Source organism: Anolis carolinensis, chromosome 1 (assembly GCF_035594765.1).
Source record: "Anolis carolinensis isolate JA03-04 chromosome 1, rAnoCar3.1.pri, whole genome shotgun sequence".
Classification (NCBI taxonomy): Eukaryota; Metazoa; Chordata; class Lepidosauria; order Squamata; family Dactyloidae; genus Anolis; species Anolis carolinensis.
The window spans coordinates 5,247,490-5,267,048 of NC_085841.1; the positions used below are offsets into that span (position 1 = coordinate 5,247,490).

The 19,559-nt window shown below is 38.9% G+C and overlaps 1 protein-coding gene across 3 annotated transcripts in view; it reads right to left on the reverse strand.

Annotated features, from left to right (window-relative positions):
* Positions 1 to 19,559, reverse strand: part of kif13b (kinesin family member 13B) — a 304,005-nt gene that overhangs the window by 91,903 nt on the left and 192,543 nt on the right. For all 3 annotated transcript variants that reach the window (XM_062968806.1, XM_062968805.1, XM_062968807.1), the window contains exons 14-15: positions 12,375 to 12,505; positions 9,300 to 9,386 (exon numbers count right to left, since the gene is read on the reverse strand). In XM_062968806.1, the coding sequence (XP_062824876.1) occupies positions 9,300 to 9,386; positions 12,375 to 12,505 (218 nt within the window). The remainder of the gene's footprint in view (positions 1 to 9,299; positions 9,387 to 12,374; positions 12,506 to 19,559) is intronic.

The window sequence follows — 19,559 nt, forward strand, 5'->3', positions numbered from 1 at the left end:
GAAAATTAAGTGTCGTCATCCGACTGGCCTGTGGGATAAATAGCTGACCAATTCTAACAAGACATTGCATTGCTATTAAGCGCGGCCCAGATGATGATGATGATGATAATGATAATAATAATAATAATAATATACTGTATATACTCAAGTATAAGCCTAGTTTTTCAGTCCTTTTTTTAAGACTGAAAATCTCCCCCTCGGCTTATACTCGGGTGAGGGTCCTGGTTGGCTTATATTTGGGTCAGCTTATACTCGAGAATATTGGTACATTTATTAGTTTTCTCTATTATTATTGGTATTATTACATTTATTATTTTCTCTATTATTGCTGCTACTATTACATTTATTTTACTCTATTTTTATTATTATTAATACATTTATTATCTCACTCTGATCTTATTATTATTATTATTATAGCATTTATTATTTCACTCTATTATTACTTGTATTCTTTTCCTGTATTATTATTTATTATTATTTTTATTATTATTACATGTATTATTTTACTCTATTATTATTTAAAGGATACATAAGCACGTTTACATTGAAGAAGATGATTTGTATATGATTTGATCAGAGTTGGACAGTCTTATCTTAAATTTGAGCTTTATGTAAATATTCAAAACCATTTAACCTACTGATGCTTCAATTAATGTAATTTTATTGGTAACTATTTTTATTTCTGAAATTTACCACCCTTGGCTTATACTGGAGTCAATGTTTTCCCAGTGTTTTTGTGGTAAAATTAGGTGCCTCGGCTTATATTCGGGCCGGCTTATACTCGAGTATACAGGGTACTATATTTATATTCTGCTCTATCTTCCCAAGGAGACTCTGAGAGGATTACAGAACACATAATGCCAAACATTCAATGCTGTTAGACAATTAACAACAAAGACAGACAGTACATAGACAGAGGCAAGGCTTCCCGCTTTTTCATTTCCGGTATCTGAAGACTGTGATTGACTCAGCCATGGGGAGGTGCTGTTGTTCTATTTTTCACATTGAGGAACCTGTTGTCCATGGACGCCTTCCTGATCGAATGGCCAACATGTATTTCAGGACACCTTTTACCTCCGCGCCAAGGCGGGTACTATTTCTCTACTCACACTGATGTGAGTACTGCTAAGTAAGCAGAAGCTAGGGTTGACGGTGGGAGCTCATCTTGACCCGCGGCTTGAAATACCAACCTTCCGGTCAGCAAGATTTTCTGCAGCTGGTGGTTTAACCCGCTGTGCTAGCCGTGGCCACCAGATGGAGATAGACTGACATGGTCTATGTGGTATAACTCAAAATAGCAGGAGTGAACAATGGTGTGGAAGTCAAGGAGAAATTTCCAATCTGATCCCCAACATCTGTCCCAATGTATCTGCTTTACTGCTCATTTTGGGCCAAAATGGTAAATGCAAGTGATGTCATATTGTATCTTGTTAGTATTTTGATTGGGGGGAATGAAACAAATGTGAACAATACGTATTGGGATGTAGGTTCTGAGGGTATGGGGAAGTGGGGGAGTGGGTGCAATTCAGGGAACCAACCAGGCACAATGGTATGAATGTTGGGAATATGACTCTAGAGAATATCTACTCAGTCATAAAAATGCATTGGTTGGCTCTGGACAAGTCACACTTTAACAACCTCAGAGAGAGTCGATGGCAAACTCCCTCTGAATAAACCATGCTAAGAAGACCCCATGGTCTTGGCATGATTGGGGTCACCATAAGTTGGAAATGACATGAAAGCTGAAACTTGAACTTGAGAATTTTATCAATTTTTAAAAATGGGAGAGGTCTGGAGAGATGGACAAGGGCAGTGAAGGGGCCTTTAGTGGTGAAAGTTCCCGCAGTCTGTTCTGTCCCCTTTCTTGAAAAGGGTGATGATGGTGGCATCGTTGAAGTCTGCTGGGATTTTCTCCATCACCCACACCTTTTCAATGATCTGGTGGAGTTGTTGTATCAGCTCAGGTCCACCCTCTTTGAAGATTTCAGCAAGGATCCCATCAGGTCCGCTGGCTTTGTTGTTTTTTGTTGGCTGATGGCATTGCTAACTTATTTCAAACTAGGCAGTGCTGCAAGCTCATCCCTGGTTTGTTGTTGCGGGATTTGGAAGACAGGTGGACAAATGTCAGTGTGCTGGAAGAAGCAAAGACCACCAGCATTGAAGCGATGCTCCTACGCCATCAACTCTGCTGGACAGGCCACGTTGTCCAAATGCCCAAAGATCACCGTCTCCCAAAGCAATTGCTCTACTCCGAACTCAAGAACGGGAAACGTAATGTTGGTGGGCAGGAAAAGAGATTTAAAGATGGGCTCAAAGCCAACCTTAAAAACTGTGGCATAGACACTGAGAACTGGGAAGCCCTGGCCCTTGAGCGCTCTAATTGGAGGTCAGCTGTGACCAGCAGTGCTGCGGAGTTCGAAGAGGCACGAATGGAGGGCTTAAGGGAGAAACGTGCCAAGAGGAAGGCCCGTCAAGCAACCCTGACCAGGACCGCCTTCCACCTGGAAACCGGTGTCCTCACTGCGGGAGAACATGCAGATCAAGAATCGGTCTCTTCAGCCACCTGCGGACACCCCCCCCCCCAAGACCCTATAACTGGAGGACCATCATCCCCGGCCTCCCAGGGATCGCCTAAGTAAGTAAGTGGTGAAAAAGGAGCCATAGGGCTGTATGCAAACCACAAGACACAGTTCCCTTCCCAAGTCATACAGTGGACAACTGTTGACCTTCCAAGCATTCTGACCTCCATCTTCCATCAGCCCAACCCAGAATGACCAATGGGAAGAGAATGCAGGGATTGTTCACCAAAATACCTGGGGGGCAAAAGGCTAGAGAGACTAATGACTAGTGTTCCACTAAAGTGAAGGAAGCCTGCACAATGGCATGATTGTTGCTTTGTGCAGCTGTCATATAGTTTAACAAAGTTGTTGTTCTCTTATAAGTTTATATCACATCCTTTTGCTAATAAAGGAAATCAAGGCAGTTCACAAGTGAGTAAAATCAGACAAAAACATCAGTATCTCTCTGTGTGTGCAGGCATATGTGTATGTATATATGGTGTGTGTATGTATGCATGTGTATATGTATACACAAACACACTCTCTCTCACACACACACACACACATACATATATATACACATCACATTTATACTTTGCTCTTCTCACTCTGAGGAGGACTCAGAGCAGCTTTACGCATAGGCAACAATTCAATGTCATAAAAACAACATACAATTAAATAAATGTTTACATTAAAATCAAGAATTAAAACATCTAAACATTACACCAATTATAAAAACCCCACAGTCCAAGATCGTAATCTGGAGCCATTGATAGATATATAATGAGATATATATGTATCTATATACTGTATATACTCAAATATAAGCCTAGTTTTTCAGCCCATTTTTAAGACTGAAAAAGCCCCCCTCGGCTTATTCTCGGGTGAGGGTCCTGGTTGGCTTATATTTGGGTCGGCTTATACTCGAGAATATATGGTACATTTATTATTTTTCACTATTATTATTATTAGCATTATTACATTTATTATTTTTCTCTATTATTGTTGCTACTATTACATTTTTTAACTCTATTATTATTATTATTATTATTAATACATTTATTATTTCACTCTGATCTTATTATTAGTATTGCATTTATTATTTTACTCTGTTTATTATTACTTGTATTATTTTCCTGTATTTATTATTATTATTATTACATGTATTATTTTACTCTATTATTATTAAAAGGATACATAAGCACATTGACATTGAAGAAGATGAGAATAATGATTACATCAGAGTTGGACAGTCTTATCTTAAATTTGAGCTTTATGTAAATATTCAAAAACATTTAACCTACTGATACCTCAATTAATGTAATTTTATTGGTATCTATTTTTATTTCTGAAGTTTACTACCCTCGGCTTATACTGGAGTCAATGTTTTCCCAGTTTTTATGTGGTAAAATTAGGTGCCTCGGCTTATATTCGGGTTGGCTTATACTCGAGTATATACGGTATGTGTGTGTGCATGTGTGTATGTGTGTGTGTATGTATCATTTAAAATTCATTAAAAGACTGTACAGGTCCAGCATCCTTTATCTGGAATTCCAACATTTGAAATACGACAAATGGGAAAATTCTCAACCTGGGTGGCTCAGATAGTGACACTTTTGCTTTCTGATGGTTCAGTGTACAAAAACTTTTGTTTCATGCACAAAATTACTAAGCATACTGTGTATAAAATCACGTTCAGGCTGTGTGTATTAGGTGTCTGTCAATAAACATAATATTTAGATTTGGGGCCCATCTCCAAAATATCTCATGATGCATATACAAGTATTCCAAAATCCGAAATATGGAACACTTCTAGTTCCAAGCATTTTGGATAAGGGATACTCAACTTTTATTTTGAAAAAAAGCAACAAAATAATTCACGAATAAATCACATGAGGACACTCAGTGGTGAGTTGAGTTCCATGTTATGACTTTTCTGAAGGTAATTTCCAGAAGAGAAGGGATGCTAGAAGGAACTTCTGCCGATGTGTCAACTTGCTCTCGGGCAACTTTTGTTCATTTCAGTTGTCCCATTATTAAGTAGCAGAAGGCCATGCCACTTATGATCTTCCAACCCAAACACCTCTTGAGTGAGCTCTAATTAATCCAAGGACATGAAACAGATCTAAAGATTATATGCCTCACACAGGAAATCACAACCATTAGCTTCTTTCCCTTGAGCTGGATATAGAAATTTAATTTGGAATGTAAAAGGAACTGAATGACACCTAGGAGAGTTATTAAGAGGCTGCAAGCTCTAAGCTGTAACTCTAAAGCCTCAACATTCAGACATATCAATAGACTGTTTAACGTCTTTAAGTTAAACCAAGTCTCCTAGTGCAAATGAATCAATAGGGAAATGTGTTCTATAGGTTTCTATCTAATTCTGCATTGCAACTTGAAAAGGATTTATGGGAGACTAGTAAGAAGTAAAGAGCTCTGGCATAGACTGGTCCATGAGGTCACAAAGAGTTGGAAACAACTGAACGAATGAAGAAATAAGAAGTAAATATCACTACTGGGAACAGGCATTCCTCTATGCTGTGAGCTAGAACTCACATAAACTTGTTTTAAAAGAAGCAAAATAGGTACAGTAGAGTCTCACTTATCCAACAAAAACGGGCCAGCAGAATGTTGGATAAGCGAATATGTTGGATAATAAGGAGAGATTAAGGAGAAGCCTATTAAACATCAAATTAGGTTATGATTTTACAAATTAAGCACCAAAACATCATGCTATACAACAAATCTGGCAGAAAAAGTAGTTCAATACTCAGTAATGCTATGTAGTAATTACTGTATTTACGAATTGCGCACCGAAATATCATGATATATTGAAAACATTGACTACAAAAACACGTTGGATAATCCAGAACATTGGATAAGTGAGTGTTGGATAAGTGAGACTCTACTGTACTTGCTAATCTCCAGAGGATTTGGGAAAGTTACTTTGGGTTTGTGTTGTTGAAGGCTTTCATGGCTGGAATCACAGGGTTGTTGTGTGTTTTTGTGGCCATGCTCCAGAAGCATTCTCTCCTGATATGTCACCCACATCTATGGCAGGCATCCTCAGAGATTGTGAGGCATATTGGAAACTAGACAAGTGGGGTTTATTTTTTATTTATTTATTTTTATTTAAATTATTGAAAAATTTTGAATTTTACATATTCAGTACTTAAAACTTATACATTCTTTAACAAATTTGCAATACAGAGTTATGTATATCATAGCTCCTATGGTATTTTCACTCTCTAACTATATTACATACTCATATTATTTACCTTTTGTGACCCCTCACCTAGTGCTATCCCTTCACCCCAGACCAGGCAATTACAATATTTATTTCCAAAATTCCATTGTTTCTTTTACAGGTTTTTCCCCCTTTCCTTCTACGTATACAAACTCTATAAATTTTCCCCATATCTTCCCAAAATCATCCTTTTTTTAATAGCCCTCTTTAAATTTTAATATTACATGTCAATTTATCATTTATCGCAATATCCCAAATCTCCTTATACCATTCTTCTTATACTCCTCCCTTCCTTTCCATTGTTTGGCTATTAACAATCTTGCTGCTGTTACCAAGTTGGCGATTAGTCCTTTTAACTCTTTTGATATTTGAATATTATCCATAAATGACAACAAAGCTATTTCAGGCGTTCCTATTATTTCTGTTTTGGTGATTCCCTTTATTTCTTTAAAAAACGTTCTCCCAAATTTTTTGAACATATTTCCAGGACCACCACACATTGAGCTAATCAGCTTCAAAGCCTGGCTGATTCCTGCCTGAGGGAATATTTGTTGGGAGGTGTTAGCTGGCCCTGATTGTTTCCTGTATCGAATTCCCCTGTTTGAGTATTGTTATTTATTTACTGTCCTGATTCCAGATTTTTTTTAAATACTGGTAATCAGATTGTGCTCATTTTTATGGTTTCCTGCTTTCTGTTAAAATTGTTCACATACTTCTGGCTTTCAATGGCTTCTCTATGTAGTCTGACATGGTGCTAGAGTGGTTCAGCATTTCTGTGTTCTTCAATAATATGCTATGTCCAGGCTGGTTCTTCAAGTGCTCTGCTATGGCTGACATCTCTGGCTGAGTGAGTCTGCAGTGCCTTTCATGTTCCTTGATTCATATTTGGGCAATGCTGTTGCGTTTGGTGGTCTCTATGTAGATTTGTCCTCAGCGGCATGGTATACTATAGACTGGGTTGTTGTGTGTCTTCCGGGCTGTATGGCCATGTTCCAGAAGCACTGTGAAGGTGTCATCCACGTATCTGAACCACTCCCACCCTGGACCTTCCACAGATATATAAACCTCCTTTGCTTAGTTTTCCAACAGACCTCACAACCTCTGAGGATGCCCGTCATAGACGTGGGCGAAACGTCAGGAGAGAATGCTTCTGAAACATGGCCATACAATCCAGAGAACACAGAACGACGCTGTGATTCCGGCCATGAAAACCTGTGACAACACATTATACGGTAGACTCTTGCAGGGGTGAGAGGATCCCCCTTGTCCTTTGCTGAACATAGCAAAAGTTACTTTGTTGGAATACAACTCCAGTTTTACTCATCTCAATATTCAGAAGAATCAACAGCAATCCACAACATACTCAAATTGAAAGTGGGATAGAAGGAGATCCTATATGAAGTCCACAGCTCCCCAAACCTGAAAACCACTCTCTCCCCTAGTTTTAACTGAACTGGGTAGTTGTGTGTTTTCCGGGTTGTATGGTTATATGTATGATGTTTCGCCCACATCTATGGCAGGAATCCTCAGAGGTTGTGCAGTATATACCTCACAACCTCTGAGGATACCTGCCATAGACGTGGGTGAAATGTCAGGAGAGAATGCTTCTGGAACATGGCCATACAGCCCGGAGAACACACAACAACCCTGCGATTCTGGCCATGAAAGCCTTCAGCAACACATTTAACTGAACTGTTTGCAGCCTTCTGTTTTTGATCTTATAAAAACAGTAGGTAAGGAGGCTGTCAAAGGCAGGCACAAAGTAACCCCAGCAAAGTGACCTTTTATGCATGAATGTGACCACGCAAAAATATCAGCATCAACAATAGTGCTCAAAACACTGTATCCAGTCCCCTGTTATAACTTCTCTGTTTAAATCATGTTTATTAAGTTTGCTATTTTACCTATATATGTTCATCAATTATTACCATCCTAGAACTCAATGACAGACCAGTTATCAGACTCGAAAGGCGCCAATTGTGTATTTATATGTATATTTTTATCAATGTTTAATGTATTTAATTTTAATTGATTGAATTGCCTGTAACGTTTTTATATTGTGTTTTATTGTAAGCCACCCTGAGTCCCCTATGGGTGAAAAGGGCGGGATATAAGTATTGTAATAAATAAATAAATACATAATGTTTTGATTTTATAATTGTGCATGTCTTTTTTCACTTGATATGTTTTACATTGTTACTGTTTTTATCTGGGTTCGATGACCCATGTAAGCCGCCCCGAGTCCCTTCGGAGAGATGGAGGCAGGGTATAAAAATAAAGTACAGTAGAGTCTCACTTATCCAAGACTCGCTTATCCAAGCTTCTGGATTATCCAAGCCATTTTTGTAGTCAATGTTTTCAATATATCGTGATATTTTGGTGCTAAAGTCATAAATACAGTCATTACTACATAGCATTACTGCGTATTGAACTCCTTTTTCTGTCAAATTTGTGGTATAACATGATGTTTTGGCACTTAATTTGTAAAATCATAACCTATTTGATGTTTAATAGGCTTTTCCTTAATCCCTCCTTATTATCCAAGATATTCGCTTATCCAAGCTTCTGCCGGCCCGTTCAGCTTGGATAAGTGAGACTCTACTGTAGTAATAGTAGTAGTAGTAGATGTTGTTATTATTATTATTATTATTATTATTTTATTATGACACAGCAAACAAGATAGATATGCTGGATTTCATATCACAAAATCACAAGTCGAACACTTCCCAAGTGTCTAGGTCTGTGTGATGTATTTTCGGATGATGCGTGCAGATCCCTGTAGGGTGGCCTTTTGCAGTTGGCAGATCGTGATTTTGTCAATGTCTATTGTTTCCAAATGCCGGCTGAGATCTTTTGGCACGGCACCCAATGTGCCCATCACCACCGGGACCACCTGCACTGGTTTCTGCCAGAGTCTTTGAAGTTCAATCTTGAGGTCCTGATAGCGGCTGAGTTTTTCCTGTTGTTTTTCGTCAATGCGACTGTCACCTGGGATGGCAACATCAATGATCCAAACCTTTTTCTTTTCCACAACCGTGATGTCTGGTGTGTTGTGTTCCAGAACTTTGTCAGTCTGGATTCGGAAGTCCCACAGGATTTTTGCGTGCTCATTTATTATTATTATTATTATTATTATTATTATTATTATTATTATTATTATTATACTGCAGTTGTATACTGCAAGGCACTCATGGAGTATTTCCTACAAAGCATAGGGCTCCATCGGCAGCTCCAAGAGGTCCATGTCTTCTGTCAAATTACATTTTAAAATACATATTATTATTATTATTATTATTATTATTATTATTATTATTATTATTATTATTATTATTATTTACTACAGTTGTATACTGCAAGGCACTCATGGAATATTCCCTACAAAGCATAGGGCTCCATCGGCAGCTCCAAGAGGCCCATGTCTTCTGCCAAACCTTGCATCCAAAATATATTTCAAATAGGGGACACAAAAATGACAAAACACAGCAGCTTACCTGAAAAAGTGATTGTTTCCCCAGAGTATTCTGTCCCCATGATGGAGCTGTGTAGGGCTTGCAACCGCAGTGCCATTGACGAATGTCCTGTGATGGAGAAAGAGAAGGAGCTGCAATCATTTCCCATTCAAGGTTTCAAACAAGCCCTCAACCCCAAAGCGGTTGTTTCAAAGGACAGCGTGTGCTGAGATAAGAGGTCTGGATCCACAACTGAAGATCTCCTCCTTCCATCCTTTGGTGAGGCATCACAATTTCCTTTGGAAACTCTCTTCGTTGATAGCTCTCAGATCTTACTTTTCTCCCTTCCTTGTCTCCTTTTTCCAGGGAAAGAGGCTCATCTTCGATTTCTAACTCCTCCAAGTTGATGCCCTGTTCTCTCTGAACAGCAATCCACATGGGCTTTGCTAATGGCATCTCATTCTCCGTAGCCTGAGAGTTAAACTCAGCCCTAGCCGTGTCCGTCGTCTCCGGATCTTTGGTCATTGCAGGATGGGGGAGGGAGACTCACACACAGAACTTTTCTTTCTTTCTTTCTCTCTCTCCCTTTCTTTTCCTTCCTTTATTCCCTTGTTTGACTGAACCCATCCACATTCTAAGCCTAGAAAACCCACACTTTTGGCATAATGGTCTAAACCCTGTAGGCGTCCTGCACATGCTTCAGTTCTTCTACAGAAGCACTTGGGTATTTTTTTAAAAAAATTAAATATGTTTTTATTGTAGATACCAGCGAAATAACAACAAAATCCATCAGCATACACATCCAATCACATATTCTCGGTAACATTACACTTGCTAGTTCCACTTTTATCTCCCATTTATGTCAAGTAGTTTTTCACCCCTCCCCCTCCCTCTGGGAACAGTACTTTCTTTCATTCAGATATCACTTTAATTGATCAATCGTAAGTAGAGAATAATTCAATCTATATATATTAAAGAGTGATGGCATCAGGGCAGCGGACAAAACAACAAAACTACAGGCCCCCCAACCTTGAAATTTGACAACACAACCCATCATCCACGGCTCTAGGTTGATACAACAAAAAGAAAAGAAAAGAAAAGTCCTAATTACAGGGAGAGGAATAATAGTTTTTATCCAATTGCTGCCAGTTTGAAGGCTAAGCTCCACCCACGGTCTCCTAGCAACCTACTCAGCCCAGGGGACAGGCACAGTTAGGCCTTACTTAGGCTTCTTCCACAGATTATCAGATTTTAACTGGATTATATGGCAGTGTAGACTCAAGGCCCTTCCACACAGCTATATTACCCATTTAGAATCTTAAATTATCTGCTTTGAACTGGATTATCTTGACTCCACACTGCCATATAATCCACTTCAGTGTGCATACTAAACATAAAGACAACCATACAACAGACATTCAATGCCACCACTACTTTAACAATTACTCACCAACACCACCAGACAACGCCACAGCAATGCGTGGCCGGGCACAGCTAGTTCTTTATATTTTCCTTGTCCTTTGACTTTATCTATCAATCTTCCCCATTTCAGCTCCCAATTCTTTTTGATTCAGTCTGATATATATTTAGTTCTCCTTTCAAGGATATAATCCTGATGCATAAAATCTGCTAGGTATTCATACCATTTTTAACTTCCCACTTTGTTTGCTCTTTCCAACCCAAGGCAATCGTTGCTTGAGCGGCAACTATCATGTATTTTATAATTTCCGCCCAGTCCTTAGTAATTTTGTTCTTATCTAATTTCTGGATGAAGAATTCTTTATTTTTCAAAATCAATTTATGCCCTTTTAAATCTTCAATTTCCTTCTTTACCTTGTTATAAAATTTTTGTACTTTATCACATTCCTACCACATATGAATATATGAGCCAGTTTTCCCACATCCATGCCAACACAATTTTGTGGTTGTTTTAGTTATATAAGCTAATTGGATTGGGGTTATAAATTGGCAGGATATAAATGTCGCTAACAAATAAATAAATAAATAAATACACACATACTATGTTGTAAACCACTTTGAGTCCCCACAAGGGTGAGAAAAGTGGTATATAAATACAGTAGATAAATAAATAAATAAATAAATTTCTTTCCTGGAAACTCTCCTAAGACAGGCAGGCAATGGCTCAGTGACTAGGACCACTCTATGGACCGCCACTTTGACTAACACTTCCCTATAAGACGTCTCTTTAGCTATTTAAAGGTGGTTATGGATCTTGGCCTGTATTCCACTTAAAGTCTGTGCATAGATTTGCTATGCTTGAAAAGGAATTTTTTGTTGCTAACTGTTGGGAAGTTGACTTTGATGTATGGAGACCCTATGAACGAGAGACTTCTTAAGTCAACCTATTGTCAACACTCCTGCACTATCTTTCCAAATGAGTCATGCCTTTTCATGATATGCAAAGGAATTGGATAACCAAAAGGAACACTGATTCATTTGGTTCAATCAAAAGTTCTGGGATTCAGTACCTATTTATAACATTCATATCCCATCAAGTATCTACACTTGATTTTATCCAAAAGGCCGAGAAGCCTATCTGTGAACTTCGACACAGATATTTACATTCATTACTATCTAATTTTAGGTCCCGCCACAGAAATGATCTTTTGACATTCCTCTTGCAAGGACAAGAAAGATCCACCATAATCAGAGTAAGCCTTTTTATTCTGAAAGCTATCAAGAAAAGAGCACATTTCCTGAAAGAAGAATCAGGAAAATAAGATTTTGATGGCAAACAGAAGGTCAGCTGTTGCCCTCCCATCCTTTTTGCCTTGTTTATATTTGTGTTGCACTTTGAAATGGTCATATGACTGGTCAAACAAATACAATTATTATTATTATTATTATTATTATTATTATTATTATTATTATTATTATTATTATCGATTCATAGGATAATTGCAGAAGGATTTTGAAAACGTGAATAACTTCCCACTGATGGGTTGACAATCATGACATTATTGTAGAAAAAAGGAGGACCTTTCCATTCTAGAACATGCCAGGAACCAGATAAAAATTCTCACATTTCGTTATTTTATCCCACAGCAGGGAAAAGACAAGTGTCAATCTCCATCCAGTATCACAACAAGCTCTTACCTTGCATTCTTCTGAGGTGTCAACATGACTTGGCCATCCAAGGTGATATCTATTATACAGTGTTCAGGAAGGATCCCCAGTCCACAAAGCTGGATGTCTTGGGAGTTATCGCACCCAATCAAAGTGTGATTCTGTAAAAGATTCAAAACATATATTAAAAAGGCAGCAGAACTTCATTGTCCATGTTTTCAGCATAGGAAGATGAATTGATAACCTTGAGGTCTAGCCTAATATTACACTGGGCAACACACATTTTGGTGCCTCAAATGTTAGACCTGTTTCTGGATATATTTGACCCACTGATTCCCAAAATGGCACCAGTTTTCCTCTATCAACGCTAGTATTTGAGAGACAGAACATATGACATCTGCCAGTCATCATCTGCTCGCCCATAGAAAACCATGGTAACCCTATCGAAGAAACCAGAGCTGATGTAGTCTGTCCAATGCAATTGAGTCTCCTTGTGGAAAGAAAAGTGAGGTATAAATAAACATAAACATAACAACAATCTGAATCAGATTCTAGAAGACAAAAGAAACCAAACAAAAACTGGAAGCCAACAACATTATGGTACAGTAGAGTCTCACTTATCCAACATAAATAGGCTGGCAGAAAGTTGGATAAGCGAAAATGTTGGCTAATAAGAAAGGATTAAGGAAAACCCCATTAAATGTCAAATTACATTATGATTTTACAAATTAAGCACCACAACTTCATGTTTTACAACAAATCGACAGAAAAAGCAGTTCAACGAACAGAAATGTTATGTAGCAATTACTGTATTTACGAATTTAGCACCAAAACATTGCAATGTATTGAAAACATTGACTATAAAAACATTGGCTACTAACAAATGGACTACGAATAAAGATAGAATTGTATAAAATGAATTCGAAGTAACAACATTGTCGAAAGTCTGCCCTATACACATTCCACTTGTCAATATTCTTCTTGAACTATGGCACTCAGAACTAGACATAGTATTTCAGGTGCTTTCAGTCCTAGTGAACTCCATCTTTGGAGAAGAATGGGATATACATCCAATAAATGAAAAATAAATGCAGTATGTGTTTGCATTTCTTTTTTTCTGCCTGGATATATTAACATGCATTTACTACTCCTATTAAAATTCATTTTACTAGTTGTGAATCAGCTCTCCAATCTGCCAAGGGGTGTATCTACACTGCAGAATTAATGCAGTTTTACACCTTTTCCAACAATCATGACTCAGCATTATGGGAGTTGCAGTTTGGTGATGCACCAGCGCTTTTTTAGCAGAGAAGACTAAAAATCCTTGTAAAAATTACAACTATATATACAATATAATTTACAATAATATATAATATTATAATCTATTGTATATGCATATAATATTAATATTATTATTTTGTAATACAATATAATACTAATAATACAATATAATAATATTAATTATCTATATATATAAAAAGGTAATGAAATTTCAGCCTAGGACAAAACAACAAAACTACACATCCCAGAAACACTAAACTTGGCAGCACAACCCCTCATCCATGCCTCTACGTTCATACAACAAAAAGAAAAGAAAAATAAAGTCCTAATTAGAGGGAGAGGAATAATTGTTTTTATCCAATTGCTGCCAGTTAGAAGGCTAAGCTCCGCCCAGGGGACAGGCAGAGTTAGGCCCACACTGCCTATAAAATACAGATTATCTGATTTTAACTGGATTATGTGGCAGTGTAGACTCAAGGCCCTTCCACACAGCTATATAACCTATTTATAATGGACTTAATGTCAGGGGAAAACCTTTACCCTTTACCTTAACTACCACCAATTCCTCAATAGATCTCGTCGTGGGTGTCTACTACAGACCTCCGAACCAGGATATAGAACTTGATGAAGCCTTTTGTCAACAGCTGACCAAACAGGCACAAAGAAAAGATATAATAGTCATGGGCGACTTCAACTATCCTGATATCTGCTGGAAAACAAACTCGGCCAAGAGCACAAAGTCCAACAAATTCCTCACTTGCCTTGCAGACAATTTTATGGTCCAGAAGGTAGAGGATACAACAAGGGGATCAGCAACTCTTGATCTAATCTTAACAAACGTGGAAGAACTGATCAATACAGTAGAAGTCGTCAGATCCTTAGGGGCAAGTGACCATGTGCTCCTGCAGTTTGTGATACAATGGAAGGCTGAAACTAAGACAAGTCAAACACGCATTCTGGACTTTAAGAGAGCTGACTTCCAAAAAATGAAGGAAATACTGAGCAGCATTCCATGGATGCCAATATTAAAAGACAAGGGAGTTAACGATGGATGGGAATTTTTTAAAAGTGAAATACTCAAGGCGCAAATGCAAACAGTGCCAACAAAGAAAAAAAATATGACACATGCGAAGAAGCCAGAATGGATGTCCAAAGAACTTCTAACTGAGCTAAAACTCAAAAGTGACATGCACAAGAAGTGGAAAAGGGGAGAAATCACCAAAGAAGAATTCAAACGTATAGCCAACACCTGTAGGGAAAAGGTTCGCAAGGCTAAAGCGCAAAATAAGCTCAGGCTTGCCAGGGACATTAAAAACAACAAAAAAGGCTTTTTTGCTTACGTTGGTAGAGAAAGGAAGAAAAAGGAGGCGATAGGGCCTCTGCGAGGAGAAGATGGGGTGATGGCGACAGGGGACAGGGAAAAGGCAGAACTGCTTAATACCTTCTTTGCCTCGGTCTTCTCACAAAAAGAAAGCCATTTTCAACCTCAGCAACATGAAATGGACGAAGGATTTGGGGAAATCCAACCCCAAATAGGGAAACAAGTTGTCCAGGAACACCTGGCCACTCTAAACGAATTCAAGTCGCCAGGGCCAGATCAACTACATCCAAGAGTACTGAAGGAACTAGCGGAAGTTATTTCAGAACCACTGGCGATCATATTTGAGAGTTCTTGGAGAACGGGAGAAGTCCCAGCAGATTGGAGGAGGGCGAATGTGGTCCCTATCTTCAAGAAGGGAAAAAAGAACGACCCAAACAATTACCGTCCGGTCAGCCTCACGTCGATACCAGGCAAGATTCTGGAAAAGATCATTAAGGAAGTGGTCTGCAAACACTTAGAAACAGATGCAGTCATTGCTAATAGTCAACACGGATTTACCAAAAACAAGTCATGCCAGACTAATCTGATCTCTTTTTTCGATAGAGTTACGAGTTGGGTCGATACAGGGAATGCTGTGGATGTAGCGTACCTGGATTTCAGTAAGGCCTTCGACAAAGTCCCTCACAACCTTCTGGCAAACAAACTAGTAAAATGTGGGCTAGACAAAACTACGGTTAGGTGGATCTGTAATTGGCTAAGCGAACGAACCCAAAGGGTGCTCACCAATGCGTCGTCTTCATCTTGGAAAGAAGTCACGAGTGGAGTGCCGCAGGGTTCTGTCCTGGGCCCGGTTCTGTTCAACATCTTTATTAATGACTTAGACGAAGGGTTAGAAGGCACGATCATCAAGTTTGCAGATGACACCAAACTGGGAGGGATAGCCAACACTCCAGAAGAAAGGAGCAGAATTCAAAACGATCTTGACAGACTAGAGAGATGGGCCGAAACTAACAAAATGAAGTTCAACAGGGACAAATGCAAGATACTTCACTTCAGCAGAAAAAATGGAAATCAAAGATACAGAATGGGGGACACCTGGCTAGACAGCAGTACATGTGAAAAAGATCTTGGAGTCCTTGTGGACAACAAGTTAAACATGAGCCAGCAATGTGATGCGGCTGCTAAGAAAGCCAACGGGATTTTGGCCTGCATCAATAGGGGAATAGCGTCTAGATCCAGGGAAGTCCTGCTCCCCCTTATTCTATTCTGCCTTGGTCAGACCACACCTGGAATCACACTGTGTCCAATTTTGGGCACCACAGTTGAAGGGAGATGTTGACAAGCTGGAAAGCGTCCAGAGGAGGGCAACTAAAATGATCAAAGGTCTGGAGAACAAGCCCCATGAGGAGAGGTTTAAAGAACTGGGCATGTTTAGCCTGCAGAAGAGAAGGTTGAGAGGAGACATGATAGCCATGTACAAATACGTGAAGGGAAGTCATAGGGAGGAGGGAGCAAGCTTGTTTTCTGCTGCCCTGCAGATTAGGACGCGGAACAATGGCTTCAAACTACAGGAAAGGAGATTCCACCTGAACATCAGGAAGAACTTCCTCACAGTGAGAAAGGCTGTTCGACAGTGGAACTCTCTCCCCCAGACTGTGGTGGAGGCTCCTTCCTTGGAGGCTTTTAAGCAGAGGCTGGATGGCCATCTGTTGGGGGTGCTATGAATGCGATTTCCTGCTTCTTGGCAGGTGGTTGGACTGGATGGCCCATGAGGTCTCTTCCAACTCTACTATTCTATGATTCTAATACTTTATTTCCCATACCACCATACTTTGCCACAGCAACGCGTGGCCGGGCACAGCTAGTATATTATATATTACATGTAATATTATTAATAATATTACAATTTATAGATATAGAACAATATGGTAATTTATTGCCAGTATTGTGCTATGATAATAATATAATATTGTATGTAAATTTAATTTGTAAGCCACTCTGAGTCCCCTTTTGAGGTGAGAAGGGCGGGATATAAATGTATTAAATAAATAAATAATAAACTACCACAACTTCATAGCTTTGGAATACGGCAGTTAAAAGTGACGTCAAACTGCACTGCAGATTCTGTATTTGGACCTTGTCATATGTCATATTGAGAGTTAGGATACAGGAACATTGGTCCAAAATCAAAAGAGAAAGTTTAGATTCCACTTTATATACGCATTTTCATGATAAATCTCACCCCTTTAACAGTTTTAGATTTTTTTTGCTTTAGAGAAGTTACATACTACTGACAATGCTGACATCAGAACTGGTCTCCTCAGAAGGGAAACTTTTTGGATTCACAAATTGAGAACAACCACAGCTCATGGTTTGAATGATAAACTTGACTTCAGCTGTTTCCTGTAATCATATATTTAAACTATCAGATGACCACTAATGGCTGCTCGCACTATAGAATCCACAATCAGCACGTAGACACTGCGAACATGTGAGTAGACAATTGTGACTATTACGCCTGGGAGTAAACACTATGCTAAATATAGCATTTGTTGATATGTCTATTTTCACCTGGTCTATAATAATCATATGTGATATCTTATAAAGAGCACTATATTAGACCATTTTCCTTTTATCTTTTTAAGAAAACTTGAAGCTGAGCCAACAATATAGACATTCAAAACATTGCTGCTTACCAGATGAAGGGTTAACTGAAACTGGAGTAAACCTGGGAACCAGTAGTAAATGGCTTATGTAAACAGCTTACTTCGGCTCACAGCCAGCCACTCTAAAATAACATCTATTTGACTGGGCTTCCTGGCTGGGAACTGCAACATTTGTTACAAACTGAAGCTACGGCTAATTGACTGCATTTACACTCTGAGGAGTCCTATAGAACTACTCCAAGACTACAGAGACTTTGATTTGTTTTGACTCCAAGCCAGGTTTGAGCCAATTGATTTGTACACTGATGTATTGAGTGTTCCAGCATATTACATGCCATTTTGAAGAGACTGAATGTACACATACTGTGCCGCTAACAAACTTTAGTTGGAGTCTTGTTGATATATGTCTGATATATGTTTTATACTGAAAACTGCTCTGTGTAGCAATTAAATCTGGATGATTGCAGTCTATAAATCTTTATACTCTGTAAGTTGCAACTGTGTGCCACTACAGCTGACAGAATTTGATCATCAGTTGTATTATTATTTTTATTATTGTTAACATTATTATGTATATGATGCTCTAATATACATATTGTGTTCTATGTTTTGAACCTTTATTGTGGTGCATATTTTTCAGATATTGTTTAGAATAGACAGCTGTGTTTAGTTATTATTATATACTAGCTGTGCCCGGCCACGTGTTGCTGTGGTGAAGCATGGTGGTATGGGAAATAAAGTATTGAGGAATTGGTGGTACTTAAGGTAAAGGGTAAAGGTTTTCTTCTGACATTAAGTCCAGTTGTGTCCGACTGCACACTGAAGTGGAGTATATGGCAGTGTGGAGTCAAGATAATCCAGTTCAAAGCAGATGATATAAGATTATAAATGGGTTATATAGCTGTGTGGAAGGGCCTTGAGTCTACACTGCCATATAATCCAGTTAAAATCTGATAATCTGTATTTTATAGGCAGTGTGGAAGAGGCCTAAGTGAGGCCTAACTCTGCCTGTCCCCTGGGCTGAGTGGGTTGCTAGGAGACCAAGTGGGCGGAGCTTAGCCTTTAAACTGGCAGCAATTGGATAAAAACAATTATTCCTCTCCCTCTAATTAGGACTTTATTTTTCTTTTCTTTTTGTTGTATGAATTTAGAGGCATGGATGAGGGGTTGTGCTGCCAAGTTTAATGTTTCTAGGATGTGTAGTTTTATTGTTTTGTCCTAGGCCGAAATTTCATTACCCTTTTATATATATAGATTGCCTGCAATATGGAAAGATCTGTCAATGGTTTTCTTGAAGAATGACATGCTCCATCTATTAAAACCCAGAAAGTGTTCTTTTCCCAATGGAGGAGGAACTGAAAATACATACTCTCGCCCTTCCTTCCTTCTTTCCGCCCCTTCCCATTTCTTGCTAACATACTAAAATTGCAGGCGCAATGAGAGGAAACCTTATCCTCCAGCAAATCCTTTCAAGGTCACCTTCACGAACTGCTTTGCGGCCAAGACATTCTTACTGCGCCTCCGAAGGGATAAACAAAAGAAAGGGACGGAGTGCCAAAATCCATGTGGGAAAGGGGGTTGGCAGCTGGCTGACGAAGCAATTCCCATTCAGAACCCGGACACCTACATCGGCTGGAAATTCTTTGGGTCTATATTTTGCAAAAAAGCTGCCGGGTTCAGCTCTTTTGTTGCTTCTCCGCGAGGGAGCTTTGTGATGACTAAGGGTTCTCACAACCCACCCTTCCACATTCTTCTGGGACTGTAAACAAGGACACTCGTTTTCAGTTCTTAAACACATTCATGCCGAATGTGCTTATGGGTGACTTTTTTGGACTATGACTCCCATGATGATGCGATAACAGAACAGCAGAAGGGAAATTTGCTACCTAATGCAACGGCCTAAAAATTGCAATATGCAGCCATCCCTCCACATTTAAGCATTTGCAG